Genomic DNA, 17,950 nt, shown 5'->3' on the forward strand with positions numbered 1-17,950 from the left:
GGTCAAGCTTAGCTGCCGGCCACACACCAAATGCCAGGAGGGGCCGGTAGCCTCTGCACTGAGAACAGGGGAGTGAGTGGCAGGTGCGGAGGCCACGGGGAGGGACCATGGAGAGGCGGCCAAGGAGGGACCATGAGGGGCCTTGGCAGGAAGCCACATCTAGGCTGTTGAGGAGAAAGGAAAACAGGCAGAGAGATCACCAGTTGCCCCAGTCAGCCTCAGGAAAATGCTGGCACCCAAGCTCTTTCTAAATTATTTTATTCAAGAAGATGGAGAGGACGGACAGGGGACTGAGCTGAGCCCTGAGTCCCTGAACCTCCCGGCTCAGCCCCCACAGCAGGACAGGACAGAAGTTAGGGGGTAGGGACTCCAGCCCTACCCGGACAAGGTTGGGGACAGACGAGACCCAGGAATACCAACTGATTGTCCTCCAGGCTGTCCTCCGGGAGGGCGCGGCTGGGACCCGCCCCCTGTACCACCGGGGCGAGGCTACTTGGGGGTGCTGCTGCCCTTCTTGGGAGTCGTGGGCTTCTTACTCTGCCAGAGGTGGCCCTGGATGGTGAAGGCGTCTACGCTCATGGACATGGTCTTGGCAGGGATCTGGGTAAAGCGCTTGCGGTCTGAGTTGTACTTGTAGATGCCCTCAACCATGGCGGGTGTGACCGTGCGGGGGCCGTAGCCCGCCAGGCGGGTCAGCTCCTCTGTCTCCCCGGACAGCGTGTAGAGGGCCCGGAACTGGCAGCTTGAATCGCGGAAGAGGATCAGGAAGTGGTTGGCCTTGCTCTTCTCAATTTCCTGGTAGGGCGGCGGAAGCGGTTGGCCGGGGCGGGGGCAGGGCCTCCCCAACCTCCCCCCACCAACCCCGCCACCCCCAGGCGCGGGCTGACCTCGAGAATGCGGTTCTTCTGCGGTTCGTTGACCTTGCCTGCCAGGCAGCAGTGAGACAGGGCGTTGTGAATGATGAACTTGTTGGACTTGGCGCTGGGCTCCTTGTACAGCCGTGGACCTAGGGAGCGAGGCAGTCAGCGGGGCTGCGGGGCCGGGGTGGGGGACAGGCAGGGCCTGGGGCTCGCCGGCTCCGGCCCCACTCACCCGTGTACTCGGGCACTGACGCGGGGGACGAGGCGTTGCTGCCGTTGTCCCAGTCGCGCTCACGGCTGCCAGGCAGGCGGCTGGGGGACATGAGGCCGGATGGGGACGGAGCCCTGGGGGCGGACAGGAGGCGACAGGGGTGCAGTCAGCGGTAAGGGAAGCCTCCCCAGAAGCAGAGGGACCAGGGAAGGGACCAGCCTGGGACCCTGCGGCGGGGGAGACGTGCACATGTGTGTGCGTACTCCGGCGGCAGGTGCCTGCGCCCCCACTCGTCTGCCCCCCCACTCGGGTGCACAGGCGCATTCTTGGCACCCGTCAGCAGCGCCCTTGCGCAACGCACAGGATTGCGTTCTCCCTTCGACAAGACACACAGACCCTGAGAGGCTGCCCGGGCCAGACTCACCGAGACGTGGGCCTCTTCACGCCAAGGTTATTGGGGGCCTCATTGGCCACGGTGGACAGTGACAGGGTGGACTGAGAGTAGACTTTGCTGAGCCGGGAGCCTGGGAGAAGAGGGCGTGGGGTCATCCCTACCCAAATCCCCCTGCCTCCGAAGGGCCTGGGGGTGGGGAGGGGGTTACCTGACAGGCTGTGGAAGGAACATGGGGTCACCCTGCCTGAGACCCTCACCCTGTGCCCTCCGACTGGGACACACCTCCCCACCCCAAAAGCTCTTGCTCCATAGCATTCCCGAGAGCCTCGCAGCCCTTAAGCTCTGGGCATGCCTTCTGCCACTGTAGACCCCACACCCCTCTGAAGTCTCACAGACACGGGCAACCCCTCAAGACCCCTTTTGCCCTATGTACTCATGGCGGGGTGGGGTGTCTCAGCGAGCCCTGGACAAGCGCAGCGGGCAGGCACGACGCCGCAGCCCGACAGGGTCCTTACCCAGCAGGCCTCGGGCAGGGCTTCGTGCCAGGGCCGAGTCATCACAGCAACCGGAGCGTGGCCGGGGGGCCCTCCGCCCACCCCGGCCTGGCCCCCCGGTCCCCGCAGCCCGTGGCCGCAGCACTTTGTCAAGGTCGTCCATCAGCTTCAGCTGGGCCCGGCGTTCATACTCGAGCCGCGTGAAGTCCCCCCGCCGAGGGCCCACCTCCTCCTCCGCCGGGGCCCTCCCAGCAGGGGCTGGGGCTGCCGCAGGGGCCACCGGAGCTGGGGGGGCCTGAGTCACCTCCTCCTGGGCCAGCCTGCAGACCGAGAGTTACCGAGCCGTCAGACAGGTCCCAGGCTGTGTGGCAGCAGGTGTCCCGGGCAGCCCCCCGCTCACCGCGCGGCCTCTTCCCTCCGCTGCTCCTTCTCCGCCTCCTGCCACTGCTTCCGCCGCCGCGCCTCCTCCGCCCGCCGTTGCTGCCGCTCCAGCAGGCTGGCCCGCTTTTGGGCCATCTCGTCCTCGGGCTTGTCTTCATCCTGGGGGCAGGCACCGAGTCCAGCTGGCCATCCTCCCCTAGTACTTCTCTGCCCACCCCACCTGCTAACCACGCACCCCTCCTTTGCCTTGTGCAACGGGTCTGAAGGCACCCAGTGGGCTCCTGCTTTACGCACGGCCCTGTGCTGCGTACGAGGGCTAAACGGGGACCCAGCCAGACTGGGTGCTCTTTGCACCACGTGTTTGACCCGATGGGGAAGGCTATCAGTCCATGGTGTGGGGACACGCCTAGCCTAACCTGGGGGCACTAAAGGCGGCTTCCAGAGGAGGACGGGGACTTCACTGGGGAGGGGGAAGAGGGGAAAAGAATATTCCAGGCAAAGGGAACAGCAAACGCAAAAGCCCCGAGGCCGGAACACGCCTAGCAGGCATGGAACAGTGAGGAGGCTGGTGGGGCTGGGCAGCGGAGCGTGGGGCGGATGGGCCCAAAGCCACAAAGACTTTTTTTATTCTAAGAGCAAGGGATGCCACAAAAGGGTTTTAGCAGGGGACTGACAAAGTCCAGTTTCCGCTAACATAAATACCTATAATATATCCGTGCTGTTGAAATGGCCAGGGATGGAGCAGGGACTTGGACGGTAAAGGCCAGTCAGCACGTGACTGCAGGCGTCCAGGTGAGTCTGTCACCTGCCCGCCCATCCATCCATCCATCACGTCTGTCCACTCCCACCTGGCCAGCCACATCCCCGTTTATCCACCAGCGTGCCCCCTCCCTGACCAGCCAGCGGGTCCCTTCCCCCACCGGCTTGGGGGACGCTGACCTTATAGAAGAACCCCAGACCGGCCCGGGGCTCCCCCTCTGAAGACGCCTCTTCCTCTAAGGAATCCTCAGCACCAGGGGGGCTCCCATCTCCCTCGTCCTCGGCCGCGGGCTCCGCCAGGCTGCGCAGCGGGATCTCGATGAGGCCGGGCCGGGCCACGGGCTCCTCGGGAGGCGACCCCTCCGCCAGGAGGATGGAGGAGCGCGTCTGCACGGGCACCTGGCTTGGTGAGAACTTGCGCAGGTGCGGGAGGCTGTCGACGTCGTGGGGAGGCGTGAGCACTCTCGTCAGGGGCGCAAGCCGCAGCTCTGCTGGCCGTGCGTGTTTCGGGCTTCGGGGTGTCGGGCTGGGGCCGGGCCCGGGGCTGCGCCGGGCAGCCGGGGCGCGCCGAGCAGGGCTGGGAGAGGCGGCTTTGGGACCCGCCGTGGGGCCGGGAATGACCCACGCGGCGGGCGGCGGGGCGGGCCCTGGGGCCTCCGGTGGGGCCAGGAGCCGCTGCTGCTGGTCCGTGAGCCTCTGCATGTCCCGCTGCAGTGAGCTCAGCGCGGCACTTAGCTTGCTGACCGCCCGGTTATAGTCCCCAAGCCCCTCGGGGGGCACCGGGCCCAGTTCCGGTGAGAAGGTCACTGCCTTGGGCCGTGGGGATGGATCACCCTGGCCCTCACCCGCTGGCCGCTCCCCACCAGGGACCGGGCCCGGCTCCGCCTCTGCCTCCCCTCCGGCCTCCCGTGGCTGCACCTGCAGGAAGGCGCTCTTGCCCAGCCGCTGGCGGTGCTTGGCAAAGATGGCCTCGATCCGTCGCTTCTGAGCCTCAATGGCCCGCCGTTTCTCCTCCAGCCGGGCCCCCAGCTCACTCATCTCTGAGCTCAGGGCCTCTGGCGCTGTGGGGGTGGCCGCCGGGGACCCTGCCTCGGCCTCAGCCTTGACCAGCTGCTTCTTGCGTTCAGCAAAGCTGGTCATCTTGACCTCAGAGTTGCTGGCCGCTGGGGACGAAGCTGCTGCCTTTGGGGAGCCCTCAGATAGGGCCAGCGATTTCGACACCTCCCCTGCTGGGCAGGGAGATGGTTTCAAGGGGCCCTCGGGGTGGGGCACGTAGGTGGGTGCTTTGGTGGGCCCATCAGGCAGTGGCTTTGAGGCCCCCTCGAGTGGGTAGGAGGAAGCCAGCGGCAGTTTGGAGGAGCCCTCAGGGGAGTGGAGGTAGAAGCTGCCGTCGGCAGCCCCATCGGGGAGCAGCCGGGGCTCGGCACTGTGGATGATCTGCAGGGCCTCCTCGATGGTAGGCAGGTCGCCAGGCTCCGGGGTCGGCTGGACGGGGGTCCGGGCTGGAACAGGGCGTGGGGGGCCCAAGCTGTCTGAGCTGACGGAGCGGAGCAGCACGGGGTCTCCCATGACGACATCCACGTCGCTGTCCAGGCCAAAGGGGGTGCTGAACGACACTGCCTGGGAAAGGGGACGGCTGGGCGGCAGGAGGGAGGGGTCAGCCCCTGGGACGAGCCCCAGCCCCGCCCCCACCCAGCCTGCTCCCCCCAGCCAGGCCCCAGAGATGCACTCACCTGAGCTGCCGATTCCAGGCCTTGCCGAGGGCCTCCATGTGGGACATGGACGGGGAGGACTTCAGTGAGCCTGGGGAGGGGTGGTAAGTGGTCACTCAGTGGTCACTATGGAGTTGCTGGGGACCCTGGGTGGGGTCAGCCAGAGTGTGTCACTGACGGGGCATTATGTGGATAGCTGGGGCCACTGGGGAGGTTAGGATCACCATGGGATCATTCAGGTGTCAGAGGGACCTGGTGGAGGGGCCGGGAGAAGTGAAATCTGCTGAAGTTGTATTTGGTGGGGGTCGCCAGCAACCAGCTGTACCCCTGCCCTCACCTGTGGATCCCCGGAGTGGGGACTGGGGGCCGCCGGGTGACAGGAGCGGGTGGCGGAAGTTGAAGACGGGAGAGCTGCCAAGAGATGCATGTCAGCCAAGGGGGTCCCTCCACAGGAAGGGGGTCACCTCTCCCAGGAGTGGAGCACAGGGTGTCTCCTAGCTCTGGTGCAGTGCCCAGCGAGGGGAGGAACCCACCACCGCCACGGAGACTCACCCGACAGGGCAACCGTACCTGCAGCCACTGCTGTTCTGAGCAGGAGAGGCCTCTGTGGCCCGGGGGGAGGCAGCTGCCGCAGAGAAAGCAGGGTCAGGCCGGGCCTGGCCTCCCTACCCCGCCCCACACCCGGGGCCAGGCCTCACCATGACCATCAGGCAGGTCCTTGGCCTGCACGAAATCAGGTTTCAGCACCTCAAAGCACATGAACATCTCGGCGAGCAGCACCACCAGGTTGACCTGGAGGCAGAAGGCAGGGTCAGCCCCCGGTGCCTGTGGCCCTGGACACCTGCCTCAGCCCACAAGGCCTCGAGGTGACCTTACCTTGAGGGGCGGTGGGACATAAAGCAGGTCCTCGAGGGAGAGCGGGCAGCCACGAGGAAGGCGGGAGGCACAGAAATCCTGCACCAGCTGGAGGTTGTACAGGCTGTCCGCCACGGACATGGGGTCCTTGAGGCACACCTCTGTAGGGACAGGATACCTGGGTCCCCAGATCTATGGGAAGGAGGACGGGGCCCTGGGGAAGCGAGGGCCTCCTTGTGCTAGGTGGCCTCGACAAAGTGGGTACTAGGACAGGCTGTTCTCGGGTCTCTGCACCTGTTCCCAACTGCCTGCAGAACTAGTCCTCCAAGAACTCAACTCAAAAAGCTTTTCCTGACCCACCCAGCCCACCTTGGAGCACCTAAGATCCAGAATGTTCTTCTGGATGAACTTATTGTCTTTCTCTCCCAACTAGGATGGGAGCTACCTGAGGTCAGAAGCCCCTCTGTATTGTTCTCACTGGCTCTAAAATGGAATCTGGCATTCTATAAATATTTGCTGCAGGAATGAATTATACTAAGCACAGAGAAGTTGAGACACTTGCGCAAGGTCACGCAGCTCACTGAGGGAAAGTGTGCAAGTCCCGCTCCACCAGTTCTGGAAGCCGCCCTCATAATTACTGCCCCACTCTGGGGCAGATGCCCAGGGGCCAGGCTCCCAAGGACGAGTGTGGCCCAGGCCCACACACTCACCCTCGAGTCGCAAGAGCTGGGGACAGTAGCAGTGGATCGTGGCAGCCAGTGCAGCCCCACTTGCCAGATCCTGGAGGGTGGTGACATTTGGAAAGCAGGGGGCACGTCGGGCCACAGCTCGGTCCTTGCGGTAACGGATCTGTGGATGGGGCAGAGCCGAGTTAGGGCAGAGGGTCAGGCTGGTCCCAAGTCAGTGGTCGCGCAGGCTGGGGGGGGGGGGGGGGCCGGGGGTTTCCGCCATGGGGGGGCGTGAAGCTGGGGGTCCCAGAGCCAGAGTGGGGCCAGCCTGGAGCGGGGGAAGGGCAGCAGCAAGAGGCAAAGGAAGTGTCTGCGAGCAGCCAGGCCAGCAGCGAGGGCTAGGGCGGGGCTCCCGGGAGCCTGGGGCGGGGGATACATTACCATGGGGGGTTTGCTCCCCGACTCCTTCAAACAGAAGGCAATTGCGTGCTGGGGGGAGAGGAGCAGCCGTCAGCGGGGCGGGAGGGGTGCTGACTTGCTGGGCCCCCAAGCTCACCTCCAGGGGAGGGGGAGCTCGCCCTGACCCTGTCATGAGCCCTGGCCATCCAGCTGCGACCACGCTCTGGCCAGCTTTGGGGACCCCAAGCTCCTCCCAGCCTGGAGGGACCCCACAGAGCAGCCTCCCATGCAGGGAACCTCCGCCCCCCCCAACAAAAGACCCAGGCCCCAGCTTGGGGAGGGGATGCAGAGGAAGCAGATAGGCAGAAGGAGAGAGGAACCCCCAACCCAGGCCCGAGAGTGGAAGGAAGGGGGCCCCAGAGTGAGCGAAGGGAGGGACCCTGTCCAGCCCAAAGCCTCCCACTTGTGGGGGGCACCTTCCCCTGGTTGTGCTTCAGGGATGGGCACCCCCCCGCCCACCAAAGCTGGGACCCGTCCTTAGGGAAACTGGGGTCTTGGGAACATCCTTCCACCTTCCCCTGGGTTGGGGATCTTCTTCTTGACCAAGGGGGTGATCTCCATGTGCCCTGCCACTGGGGTCAGGATCCGCACGTCTGACGGGCTAGGGTCCTCCCTTCGGAGGTGCAGGAAGTCTCCCGGCTCAGCTAAGACAGACAAGCCGAGGAGCTCTGTCCTCTCGATTCCTGGGAGGGGAGGCCCATCCCCCTGAGCGGTAACTGGGGAGGGGTCTGCCCTGGCAGCTAATGGCAGAGACTCGTCTCTTTTCTGAGTCTGCAGAGGGCTTCTCTCTACCCCCCCAGGGCTGGGGTCCACGTCTTTTGCTCACAGCTGGGAAGAAGTAGGGGGGGAGCCAACAGGCAGGCAGAACAGACACAGGGAGAGACAAAGCGACAAGCAAGGCAGGCAGACGGGGCGGAGAAACAGCCCCACTTACAGGAACCAGCTTCCAGTACCAGCGTGTGGGGCACTGATGCCACAGAGGGAGAGGGGAGAGCAGCAGGAGAGGCACAGGGGAGAGGGCAGAGAGAGAGAGAGAGAGTCACCTCAAGCCCCCTCTCCCAGTGCAGGAATGGCCTCGAAGTGCAGCCCTTCCCCGCCCACCCAGCCCTCCAACTGTCCTTCTGTCCGTCCATCCATTCATCGCCCTAGCCTCACCGAGGGCTGTGCTGGGGCCACCCCATCGGCAGGGGCCGCAGGAGAGGCTCTCTGGGCAGCTTCCTGCTCTGTCTTCTCCTGCAGCCGCCGGATGGTCTGGGGAGCAGGGAGAGGTCACCAGAGCTCCAGTCACCGGGCCACCCCGGCCCCCAGCCCACAGCAGCCTAACCCCACCTACCGTGTCCACCCAGAAAAGGAGCTTGTGCTCCAAGCTGGCCAGGGCCAAAGGACCGGGCAGTGTCTTTGTCCATTCGAAGGCAAAGGCAACCATGAGGGCGTCAATGACAGCCAGGTGGGCTCCCTGTGGAGGTAAGGGCTGAGGGGTGAGACCAGGGCGAGGGACAGATGCTCCCCTCACGCTGAGGGAGGAGAGGAAGACCCTCAGGGCTGGGGTAGGGGGCGGGGCTTGAAGTAGGAGGGGCTTTGGGGATGGGCCGGGGTCAGTAGGCGGGGCATCAGGGAAGGAGCCAGGAGAGGGGTCCTGGAGGGCCAGAAGGCAGGTCCGCAAAGGCCTGGCCCTGCCTCTGGGGAGGAGCCAAGCCTGGCGGGAGGAGCCTTCAGGGAGGAGCCCGGCGGGCGTGGCGGGAAGTCGCGGGGCCTACCATGAGGATGGGCTGGTGCCTCAGGTCGGCCTCCTGCACCGGGCGCTCGGGCAGCGCGGGCACCGTGCCCCTCCGCGCCAGCAGGGCCAGCAGCGCCGAGGGGCTGGGGGGCGTCTCGAGCTGCGGCAGCGCCTGGCGCCAGGCCCGGCAGTAGAGCTCGGCCGAGAGCAGCAGCCGCGTCACCGGGGGCTTCACGTGCTCCTGCGCATACTGGTCCGTGTAGAAGGGCTCCCACAGCTCCGAGGGCACGTGCTCTGTGGGGCGAGGCGGGGCACGGCGGGTCAGGACCCCGGCACCCGCAGGGAAGACGGCACCGGGACGGGAGGCCGGGGGACCTGCGCGGAAGCACGCCGCGCTCGGGTGCAGGAGGCCCCCGGAGAAGGTCAGGGTGGAGGGGCCCGCGCCGGCCTGGGGCCAGGCGGTGGGAGAGCAAAGGGCCTCCGGTAGGGAGGGGAGAGCAGCTCTGGGACCCGAGAGGAGGCCGCCACCTGCGCAGGGCCTTGTGGGGACGTGGGTGGTCCTGGAGGCCCTCAAAGAACAATCACAAGGACTAGATGGTTTAATGGATCTCCCTGGGTGGCCCGCCAGCTGGGGAAGCTGGGGAAGCCGGGGAAGCTGAGGAAGCCGCAGCCAGGGCACAAGAGGTAACTCCAGAAATTGAGGCACAGGGTGGGAAAAGCCACACCGCTGGGCCACACTAGCATTGGGATTCAAACCCGGGCCTTCAGCAGACCTACACCCTCTCTCAGCTTGAAGGCTGGGGTGGGGTGAGCTGTGGCTCTGAGGGCCGGCTGGTGGGGCACAGAGTGGGGGAGGGAGGTGCCCAGGCCCCATCAGGTGTGACCGGAAAGATGGGGGGACAGGAGGGCCCGCAGGTGAGGCAGCAGAGACTGAGTGTGAGGGACTCAGGGCAGAGGTGAGATCATCTAGCAGAGGCGGCCACAACCCCCCTTCCCCCACAACACCGAATGCCAGAGAATGACACCAGCAGGGGAGGAGGTCGGGGGGGGGGGGGGAGCCCCATGGGGGCAGTGGGCGCTGGGAGGGCTGGTCCCCAGCAGGACCCAAGGGTGGGGAGGAGAAAGACCAGAAGAGGCCATGAGGACGAGTCTCTGGGGAGGTCTAGGAGGAAGTGGCTGAGGCCAGCATGGGGAGCCGGCCCTCATGGGGGCCTCCCAGGGAGGCCCCAACTCTTAATTCCAGTCCGAACAGCTGTTTTGCTTATTGGGGTTCTATGTGTCTGAGAGGATGGGGAGCAGGATTCTACTGCTTAAGAACATTTGCACACAGGGCGCCTGGGTGGCTCCGTGGCTTAAGCCTCTGCCTTCGGCTCAGGTCATGATCTCAGGGTCCTGGGATCCAGTCCCGCATCGGGCTCTCTGCTCAGCAGGGAGCCTGCTTCCCTCTCTCTCTCTCTCTGCCTGCCTCTCCATCTACTTGTGATTTCCCTCTGTCAAATAAATTTAAAAAAAAAAAAAAAAAAGAACATTTGCACAGGACATCCCAGACCGTCCTCAGGTGCCTGTCTTCCCAGCCATGCTCCCCAGAGGCCCCCTGCCTTCCCCTACAAGAACCCGGGCATCGGTCCCTTCAGTCCCTCCCTGCCCCAGCTCCTGACCCACCCCCTCAAATCACACTTGACCTTCCCTCTTAATGCTCTACTCCTGTGCAGACTTGTGCCTGCTCTCTGCCCCTCTCCGCGCAGCTTCTTGAGAGAACAGTTGTCCAGGCTCTGCTTCCTTCCGCCGGACCCTTACCCCAACCTCTCTAACTCCTGTCCGCCAGCCTCCCCACCTCCCTGCCTCCCCAAGGCCAGCAGTCGCCCTCTGACGCACAGCTGTGGGCCGTATCTTGCCCGGGCGCTCTGCCCAGCACCTCCTTGTTCCAGAAACCTTCCTCCCCCAGCATCTCCCAGCTTCCCATCTTCTCTGTCCCACCACTCAAGCCAGGCCTCCTCCCCACATGCCCCGTCAGTGCCAGGTTCCTGACACTTGATCAGAACAGCCCTGTAAATGGATATGGACTCCACCCCCCACCCCCACCCCAATGTGGCTTCCACAGCCATCTGAGCACTGCCACCTGCTGCAGCCCAGGCCTGTGTCCCACTGCCCTCTGGGCATCTCCCATGATGCTCAGTACCTGCTCCAAACCTGCTCCTTCTCTCTGAAACTGCACTGAGAAATCATCACCCCCCCCCCAACACCTAATGTCCTCAGGTTTCAACCTCTTGGCATCTCCCCAACCCAAACCCTGCTCCCTATCTCCCCAGGCCCTGCCCACTTCCTGCTCCCACTGGCAAAATTAAACAAGTTTCTTTCTGGGGCACCTGGGTGGCTCAGTCAGTTGAGCGTCTGTCTTCGGTGGCTCGGGTCATGATCCTGGGGTCCTGGGATGGAGCCCCACGTCTCTCTCACTCTCCCTCTGCCCCTCCCCACTGCTCATTCTCATTCTCTCTCTCTCTCTCTCTTGCTTTCTCTCAAATAAATAAATAAAATCTTTAAAAAAGAAAAAAAGTTACTTTCCTGCAGGACTTGTCAGGGCCTTCAAGATGAAAACCATGAGCTAGGGCCACCACTAGTTAATGCTGATCAAGCACTTCCTCTACACCTGTGTGTGTGTGTGCCAACACCCCAGCACTGCTGGCATTTGGGGCTGAATAATTCTTCCGTGTTTGGCAGGGGATGGGGTAGGCTGCCCAGTGCTTTGTAAGATAATCAGCACAGTCCCTAGCCTCTACTCACTAAATGCCAGGAGCACCGTCCTCCTAAGTAGTGACAACCAAAAATGTCTCCAGACGCCCTCAACGGTCTCCTAAGAGGCAAAACCACCCAGCTGGGTAGAGAGAGAGCCACCACGCATGACTCAAAACGTTCATTAGCCATTCACCATAGGGAGTGCTGTCCGAGAGAAATACAATTTGGCCCACAGACATAGTTTTCAACTGGGTACTCGCCCCATTAAGAAAGTAGAAATGAGAAACCTTAGTAATATACTTAACCCCAGACAAATCTGATACTAGCATTTCAACATGTAATTAATATAAAAACATTATGTGATGTTTCACTTTTTTCTTTACTATGAAGTCTTCAGAAGCCACGGGGTGGTTCATTCACGCATCACAACTCAGAGCAGCCCCGTGTGGTGGTGGCCGCGTCCTGGGACTGCACAGCTCTACGACAGCGCTTGCACTGACTGAGACCAACGCCACCGTGCATGCGTTTCCTGGTGGAACCCTTAGGACAACTTATTCTTAGCCCCACTGTCCAGATGAGAAAACCAAGGCCCAGGGAGCTGAGATAACCCGCTCGAGATCACACAGCTCATAAATGGTGCTCAGCGGCCACGAACCCAGGTTCCCTATGGGTCACAGTGATGCTCTACATAAGGGACTTTGTGTGGGGTTTTCCAAACTTGCACAGAGATGGCACCCTTTCTTATCTCTGAGCCAGAGTCCCGTGCAGCCCAGCTGCCTGCATTCCTGTCCAGCCTCCTCACACCTGCGCCTCCCGACCACCAGAACCACCTGCTCCCTGGGCAACTGCCCATCTGATCTCATTTTGTCACGTCCTCAAACATGTTCCATAGCTCCCCAGTGCCCTCAGATCCCCCACAAAACACACACACCCCCCTTGAGAGGCCATCCTCGGTCCCACCAGCCTGTCTCATCTCCCACCTCCCCCAGGCACCACCCGCCACCAGGACCTGCACAGCCTCCTCTGAGAACGCCCTGTTGGTCCAAACCCCAGGCCTTTTCACATGAGGTCTTCTCCCCCTGGAAAACTCCTATGCATCCTTCAAGGATGGGAGAGGCTGGGGCACAGCCGGGCCTCCCCCTGCCAGCCTCTTTCCTCCTCCCGACCCTCCCTCCTCCGGGGAGACTCCCCTTCTCCTTCCCTCCCTGAGCCCCTGGGCAGCCTCTACAACACAGACCTTATCACCCTAAGCAGTAATGATCTGGTCCCCTGTCCCATCCCCCTCTCTCCAACTCGGCTCCCACTCCCTCTGTCCGGAGCACCCAGCAGCGCCAGGCACCCAATGGGCACCGGCAAAAAGCCCCAGAGCTCAGGAATTGAGAGGAGCTTTGTTCCCCACTTCCCTCTTGGGGCTTGGCCACCTTCCTCTGCCCCGTCCATACAGAGAAGGAAGGCGGGACTGAGGACTGAACGTGACCCTCAGGGAGGACACGACACAGTGCGGGGGGGGAGCAGGTCAGTGAGAACAGAACTGGGGGAGTCAGGACATTGCCTCAGGAAACTTCACTTTCTTTTCTGCAAAATGGGACAGTAATTTCTGCTCCATGATGATATTAAGATTATTAATAAAAATACCACTACTGATTACAGCAGCAGGGACAGCGAGCAGCTGTTTAGGAGGTACAGTATGCCAGACACAGCACGAAGAAATCTGAGATCTGCCGCCAGCAACCTTGTGAACAGGGTCTTGGGACGCCCACCAACCCAGGCACTGCCCTGGCCCTTAGTGGGTGCCCCCGCCCCCGACATCTGCAGAATGGATAAGCGAATAAATGCCCTCTTTTCCAGAGGGGGGTACAGCAGCTCTGGAGGACTGTAATAATTCGTCCATAACCTGGTGGAGGGGGCTCAAACCCTGTCTGGTCCCCGAAGCTGAGCCCTCTAGGGCCACAGAACCTGGGATGGGAGAGGCTGGGGCACAGCCGGCTCTCTCCCTGCCAGCCTCCTTTCTTCCTCTAGCAGATCCTCGGGGAAGGGCAGGCCCCACAGTGGGCCCTGCATGGGAGGGTGCTGGGAGAAAGACACAGGCTTGGGCGGACCCAGGAGACGGGCAGCTGTCCCTGAGCCCCACACCCAGAACAGGTTGATCTAGGAAGGCCACCGAAAGGGGGATGGGCTGTGCCCTTCTGGTCCCAAGACCAGTGGGCAGGCCGGTGGGAAAGCAAGGTGTCCCCTCAGGACTCCCCTGAAGGCCCAGACCTTAATTAACCCCAGCTGCCCCGTAACAGGCCCTGGCTCCCAGCTCTGGCCTGAGTGGTGGGGCTGCCCTAGGGCCCTGACTTGGCCCACTCGGGCCCTCGCCTCCTGGGGACCCACCCGCATCCTTCCCCTTGGGGTGGCCTGACTTTCGCACACATGTGGGCCTAAGGGAGGAGTGGAGGCTCTGTCCGGGTGGGAGAAGGCCCTACACCTGGGCTCCCACCCCCGCGGATCTCGGACAAGCCAATTCCCTTCTCCCGGGCTCGCCCGCCTCCTAGGCAAAATGGGGTAATAAGTCACAGCTGCCAGCCGCTGGCCGCGGCCATGGAGGCGAAAGTAAGGGCTCCCTCGCCGCCCGCAGCGCAGGGAGGGCTGACGCGGGCTGTGGGTCCCGGCTGCGGGGCCGTGGGGAAGCGGGGGTCCTCGCGGGGGCGTGATGTGAATGTGTAAGGGCGGGGAGGGCGTGCAAGGCCCGCCCGGGAGACCCCGCCCCGCTCACCTGGGCTCCCGGACGCCCGGGTCCCGGCGCGGATCTGGGCCGCCGGCCCCACCCCCACCGCGCTCCCGCAGCCCGGCGGGCAAAGTCCACCGCCCGGGCCGAGCAGGAAGCCCGGAGGCCCGGCGCGGCGGGGCCCGAGCCCGGGGCCCCCCAGCGGCCGGCGCTATTGTTCCCACGGCCCCGGCCTCCGCGGCCCGGCGCCCCGCCCCCCGCACCTGCCGCCCCCGGCCCCAGTACCTGCGCCCCCGAACGCGGCCCGCAGCACCCACGCCAGGCTGGCCGCCGCCTTGGCCCGCGAGAAATCGTACTGGTCCAGCGACTTGATCTCGGGCACCAGGAAGGTCCTCCGCAGCGGCCCTGGCCCGGGGGGCGCCGCCTCCACCATGGCGGCGCCGGGGCTGCGGGCGCCGGCTCCGCGCTCGCTCCAGCTGGGCTGCGCCGCGCTCGCACCCGGACCGGGCCCGCCGCCGCCGCCGCTGCTGCTGCCGCCGACCCAGGTGCGGCCGCTCGCGCTCGCGACGCAGCGTCGGCCCCGCCCCGGGGCGGAGCCCAGGTGCGCCCCGCCCCCGGCCCGGACCCCGACCCGGTACCCACCCCCCCGCCGCCTCGCCTGGCCGACTGCCGCTGGGTGGGGCGGGTCCGGACTGCGGTGGTGGCGGGAGGCTGCGGAGGAGTGCGTGTGCGCGCGTGCGCTGGGGAAGATGCGGGACCCTCTGTTTGCGGATGTGTGCTGGCCCAAGTGTGTCCCCTTAGATGCGAGTGTGAGCATCCATGCGGGCTTGTCATTCCCGGCCAAGAGGCGGCGTGTGCATGGGTGCACCTGTGGCCCACTGCGTATTGGGAACGTGCAAGAGTGTGTGTGTGTTCTCATCAGTGTGTGCGTCCCTGAATGTAGTCGGGTGGGGAGTGTATTTGAGGGTGTCTGCGTGTGTGTATCTGGGTGGGAGCGTGACGGCACATGTGTGTGTCCGTGTTTTTCATGTGTGTGGTGTGTACAAGGATCTGGACTGTGTAGGTGTCTGTGTCCAGAGGATACAGGAGTGGTGAGTGTGCGTGTGTATTTGTGTTTTATCCGTGGATTGGCGAGTGTGCCTATTAGTGAGCATCTAGATGTTGTGTTTTGTATAAGGGTGTGATCACCTATGAGAGAAATTGAGGGCGTGTGTATTTATGCACACAGTGTGAATACTTGTATCTATGAATGTGGTTGAATGGGTCTGAATGGATACACTTGCAAATGTCTGAGCCCCCTTGGTGGATCTTTGTTTAATCATTGCTTTTGTATTTCACTGTGGTTTTGTGTCAGAACATCTACCCTGTGCCTCTTAGCAATTTGGAACTGTGAATGCACAAGTGTTTGTGTTAAGTCTTTGCAGGCCTGTATGTCTAAGTGTGTGTAGCCCAGTGTGATTGTGTGTGTGTAGTACGTATGTGTTTGCGTTTGTATGTTATCTCTTCTTGACTTTTTGAGTGTATGTGTGTGAAGCTCTTCACATCAGTGTGAATTTTGGGATATTTGCATGGATCTGTGTGTGAGCATGAGTGCAACAAGGTGCACACGTGGGTCTGTTTCCTGAATGTAGATTGAGTGTTGGAACTTACCTCTTTCTGTGTGAGTGCATTTCTGGGCGTGCCTGATTGTGAATCTGTGGCTGTAGCGTATGGGGGGAGGGTATGCGTGTGTAAGGGGTTGTGTTTCGAATGGCTCTGTGGGTGTGTACGGTTCTTTGTGTGCACCCAGATGCATTTGTGCGTTGTATCTAAGTGAGACTAGGTGGGTGAATTCCATGGAAGGCGATGTGAGTGTGAATTTCCGCCTTTACAGCTACAGAGGGAGCTTCATTCAAACACGCACACGCACATGCACACACAGAACCCTCGGTGTTTTCTCAACTATATACAATTCTGAGATGAGAAGGCACTACAGCAAGTCAGTTTCCTGAGACAGCCCGCCTCCCAGGGGGCGGTCCCTGAGCCCACACTTTGTTGAAATTCCTGGGTCCCTTAACATACATTGCACAGATGTGTTGGAGGGGTGGGTCTCACGGTCCGGAGCGTGTGACTGGAGAGGGGGTGGGTGTGCCCGAGGGAGAGGCACTGGGGCGTCGGCCCTCCTGTCTGGATGTGCCCGTGCACGAGGTGGGTGTGGGCTCACAAAGGGGCCAGTGTGTATGTGTTCGAACACACAGGTTGACGTGTGCGATGCACGTGCCTCGGCTCCTGTCCCGAACCCCGTGAAAGACCTGAACGTGTCCTCTCCCCACCGGGCCTTGGTTTCCCCCTCTGTGGCACTGTTGGGGCTCCCAGCACAGCACAGGGAGGTGTCCTGGCCGGGACTGGCGTGCTGTCAGGGGCGGCCACTCCCGCGAGCATGGCGTGTCCTGTTGGCTCACGCTCGTGTTTGCTTTTCTGGGAAGGTTCTCGTGACCTCTGTGGACCCCAAGGACGAACAACCAGCTGGCCCACACCCCTGGGGGATGCTGTAAATACGCAAGAGAGGCTTTTGGCCCCAGAGGCAGACCCGCAGGCCTTCACCTGTCCTGGGCTGGAGGGCCTGGGGGCTTCCGCCGGGGTCCGTGCAAGAGCTGGGCACAGATGCCCTTGCCTCAGGCCCAGCCCCCACACTGGGCCAACTGGAACTCCTGGCTGGGCCAGACCGCCCCACCCACACAGCTGGCTGGAACCGAGGTCCCACCTGCCCCTAAGGGCCTGTTCCTGGGGCCCAGGCAGCTCCAGACACACTGGCTCCCCTGTGTGAGGAGGGGCGCCCCCTCCCTGCGGCTCCCCGTCCGCCCTCCCCAGGTCCTTGCCTGCCGCCTCCTCCCTCACCTGGGGGGGCCTTGGGTTCTCACACCTCCTAACTCATCAGACAGGCTCCGGTTATGAAGCCGGGGGTGGGGATGACTTAGAGGGTTCATAGGTCAGAATTCAGGACTAGGTTTTGGGGAAGCGTATGAAGCTCCCAGAAATCATCTGCAAAATTCCGCGTGTGTGTGCCCTTTGGGAATCATACCCACAGGTAACAACTTCGGAGAATCTTTTCTGCCCAGCACAGTCTCATTTAATTCTCGCACTGCCCCGAGCCTGAGGAGTAGCAAACCCACTTTACAGACGGAAACACTGAGGCTGAGAGCCCCGAAGGGACACGGCAAGGAGAATGGAAGAGGACTTGGAGCCCAAGGCACCTGGATCTACCTGCTGATCTGCTACGCTGCCCTTCCACTCCGAGGCTAGCCCTCCTTCTGCCCTCAGACGGGGCTGGATGAGGCCAGCAGCTGTGGGGACTCAGGACAGAGGGTGGCTGGGACTCCCTCTCCGCACCTCCCACCTACACCTAACTACAGGATAGGGATTCAAGTGTGGCCACTGTTCTTGTGCTCCCCACCCACAGGCCCCTCTGAAGTTTGGCCTCCGTGGAAGGAGAGTATTATCAGAAGCCCCCCGCCCCCTGCCACACACACACACACACACACACACACCATCACCACATCCAGGGATCTCCAGAGACGGTTCTGAAATATTTAAAAAAACAAAAAAACAAAAACCCAAAAGCCACAATATTGTGCATGCTAAAGTCTATCCCTGTGCTCGTGACACTTGCATTTCTTTTTCTTTTTTTTTTAAGATTTTATTTTATTTTAAAGATTTTATTTATTTATTTGACAGAGAGAGAGAGAGAGAGATCATAAGCAGGCAGAGAGGCAGGCAGAGAGAGAAGGGGAAGCAGGCTCCCCGCTGAGCAGAGAGCCCGATGCAGGGCTCCATTCCAGGACCCTGGGATCTTGACCTGAACCAAAGGCAGAGGCTTTAACCCACTGAGCCACCCAGTGGCTCCTACACATAAAATCCCAAGATTTTATTTTTAAGTAATCCCTACACCCAACATGGGGCTCGAACTCAGAAGTTTGAGATTAAGAATCCCACGTGCCATCATCGGAGCCAGCTGGGT

At 62.3% G+C, this 17,950-nt stretch overlaps 1 protein-coding gene across 5 annotated transcripts; it reads right to left on the reverse strand.

Annotated features, from left to right (window-relative positions):
* Positions 1-242: 242 nt before the first annotated feature.
* CAMSAP3 (calmodulin regulated spectrin associated protein family member 3) lies at positions 243-14,415 on the reverse strand. 5 transcript variants are annotated; one of them, XM_059388892.1, is made up of 19 exons: positions 14,239-14,415; positions 8,551-8,804; positions 8,127-8,249; positions 7,949-8,044; positions 7,728-7,760; positions 6,776-6,823; positions 6,377-6,515; positions 5,688-5,827; positions 5,510-5,603; positions 5,382-5,436; positions 5,149-5,222; positions 4,833-4,902; positions 3,280-4,684; positions 2,360-2,499; positions 1,981-2,279; positions 1,496-1,595; positions 1,093-1,205; positions 888-1,006; positions 243-795 (listed from the first exon to the last, which is right to left on the reverse strand). In XM_059388892.1, the coding sequence occupies exons 1-19, from the start codon at positions 14,384-14,386 to the stop codon at positions 490-492; spliced, it is 3,756 nt and encodes a 1,251-aa protein (XP_059244875.1). In that variant the 5' UTR covers positions 14,387-14,415; the 3' UTR covers positions 243-489. The 5 variants fall into 5 exon arrangements, with proteins under 5 accessions (XP_059244875.1, XP_059244872.1, XP_059244873.1 ...); XM_059388889.1 differs by having other exon boundaries at positions 3,280-4,735; XM_059388890.1 differs by lacking the exon at positions 7,728-7,760 and having other exon boundaries at positions 3,280-4,735.
* Between the last annotated feature and the right edge of the window lie 3,535 nt (positions 14,416-17,950).

This window comes from Mustela nigripes, chromosome 2 (genome assembly GCF_022355385.1).
Source record: "Mustela nigripes isolate SB6536 chromosome 2, MUSNIG.SB6536, whole genome shotgun sequence".
NCBI lineage: Eukaryota > Metazoa > Chordata > Mammalia > Carnivora > Mustelidae > Mustela > Mustela nigripes.

Excerpts from the sequence above, each read along its gene's own strand:
- CAMSAP3 (XM_059388889.1), bottom strand. The coding sequence starts at position 14,386 with ATGGTGGAGGCGGCGCCCCCCGGGCCAGGGCCGCTGCGGAGGACCTTC. Across the intron at positions 5,604-5,687 it reads ATGTCCCACCGCCCCTCAAG|GTCAACCTGGTGGTGCTGCT; the intron begins GTAAGGTCACCT and ends TTCTGCCTCCAG. Across the intron at positions 4,736-4,832 it reads GCCTGGAATCGGCAGCTCAG|CCGTCCCCTTTCCCAGGCAG; the intron begins GTGAGTGCATCT and ends CCTGCCGCCCAG.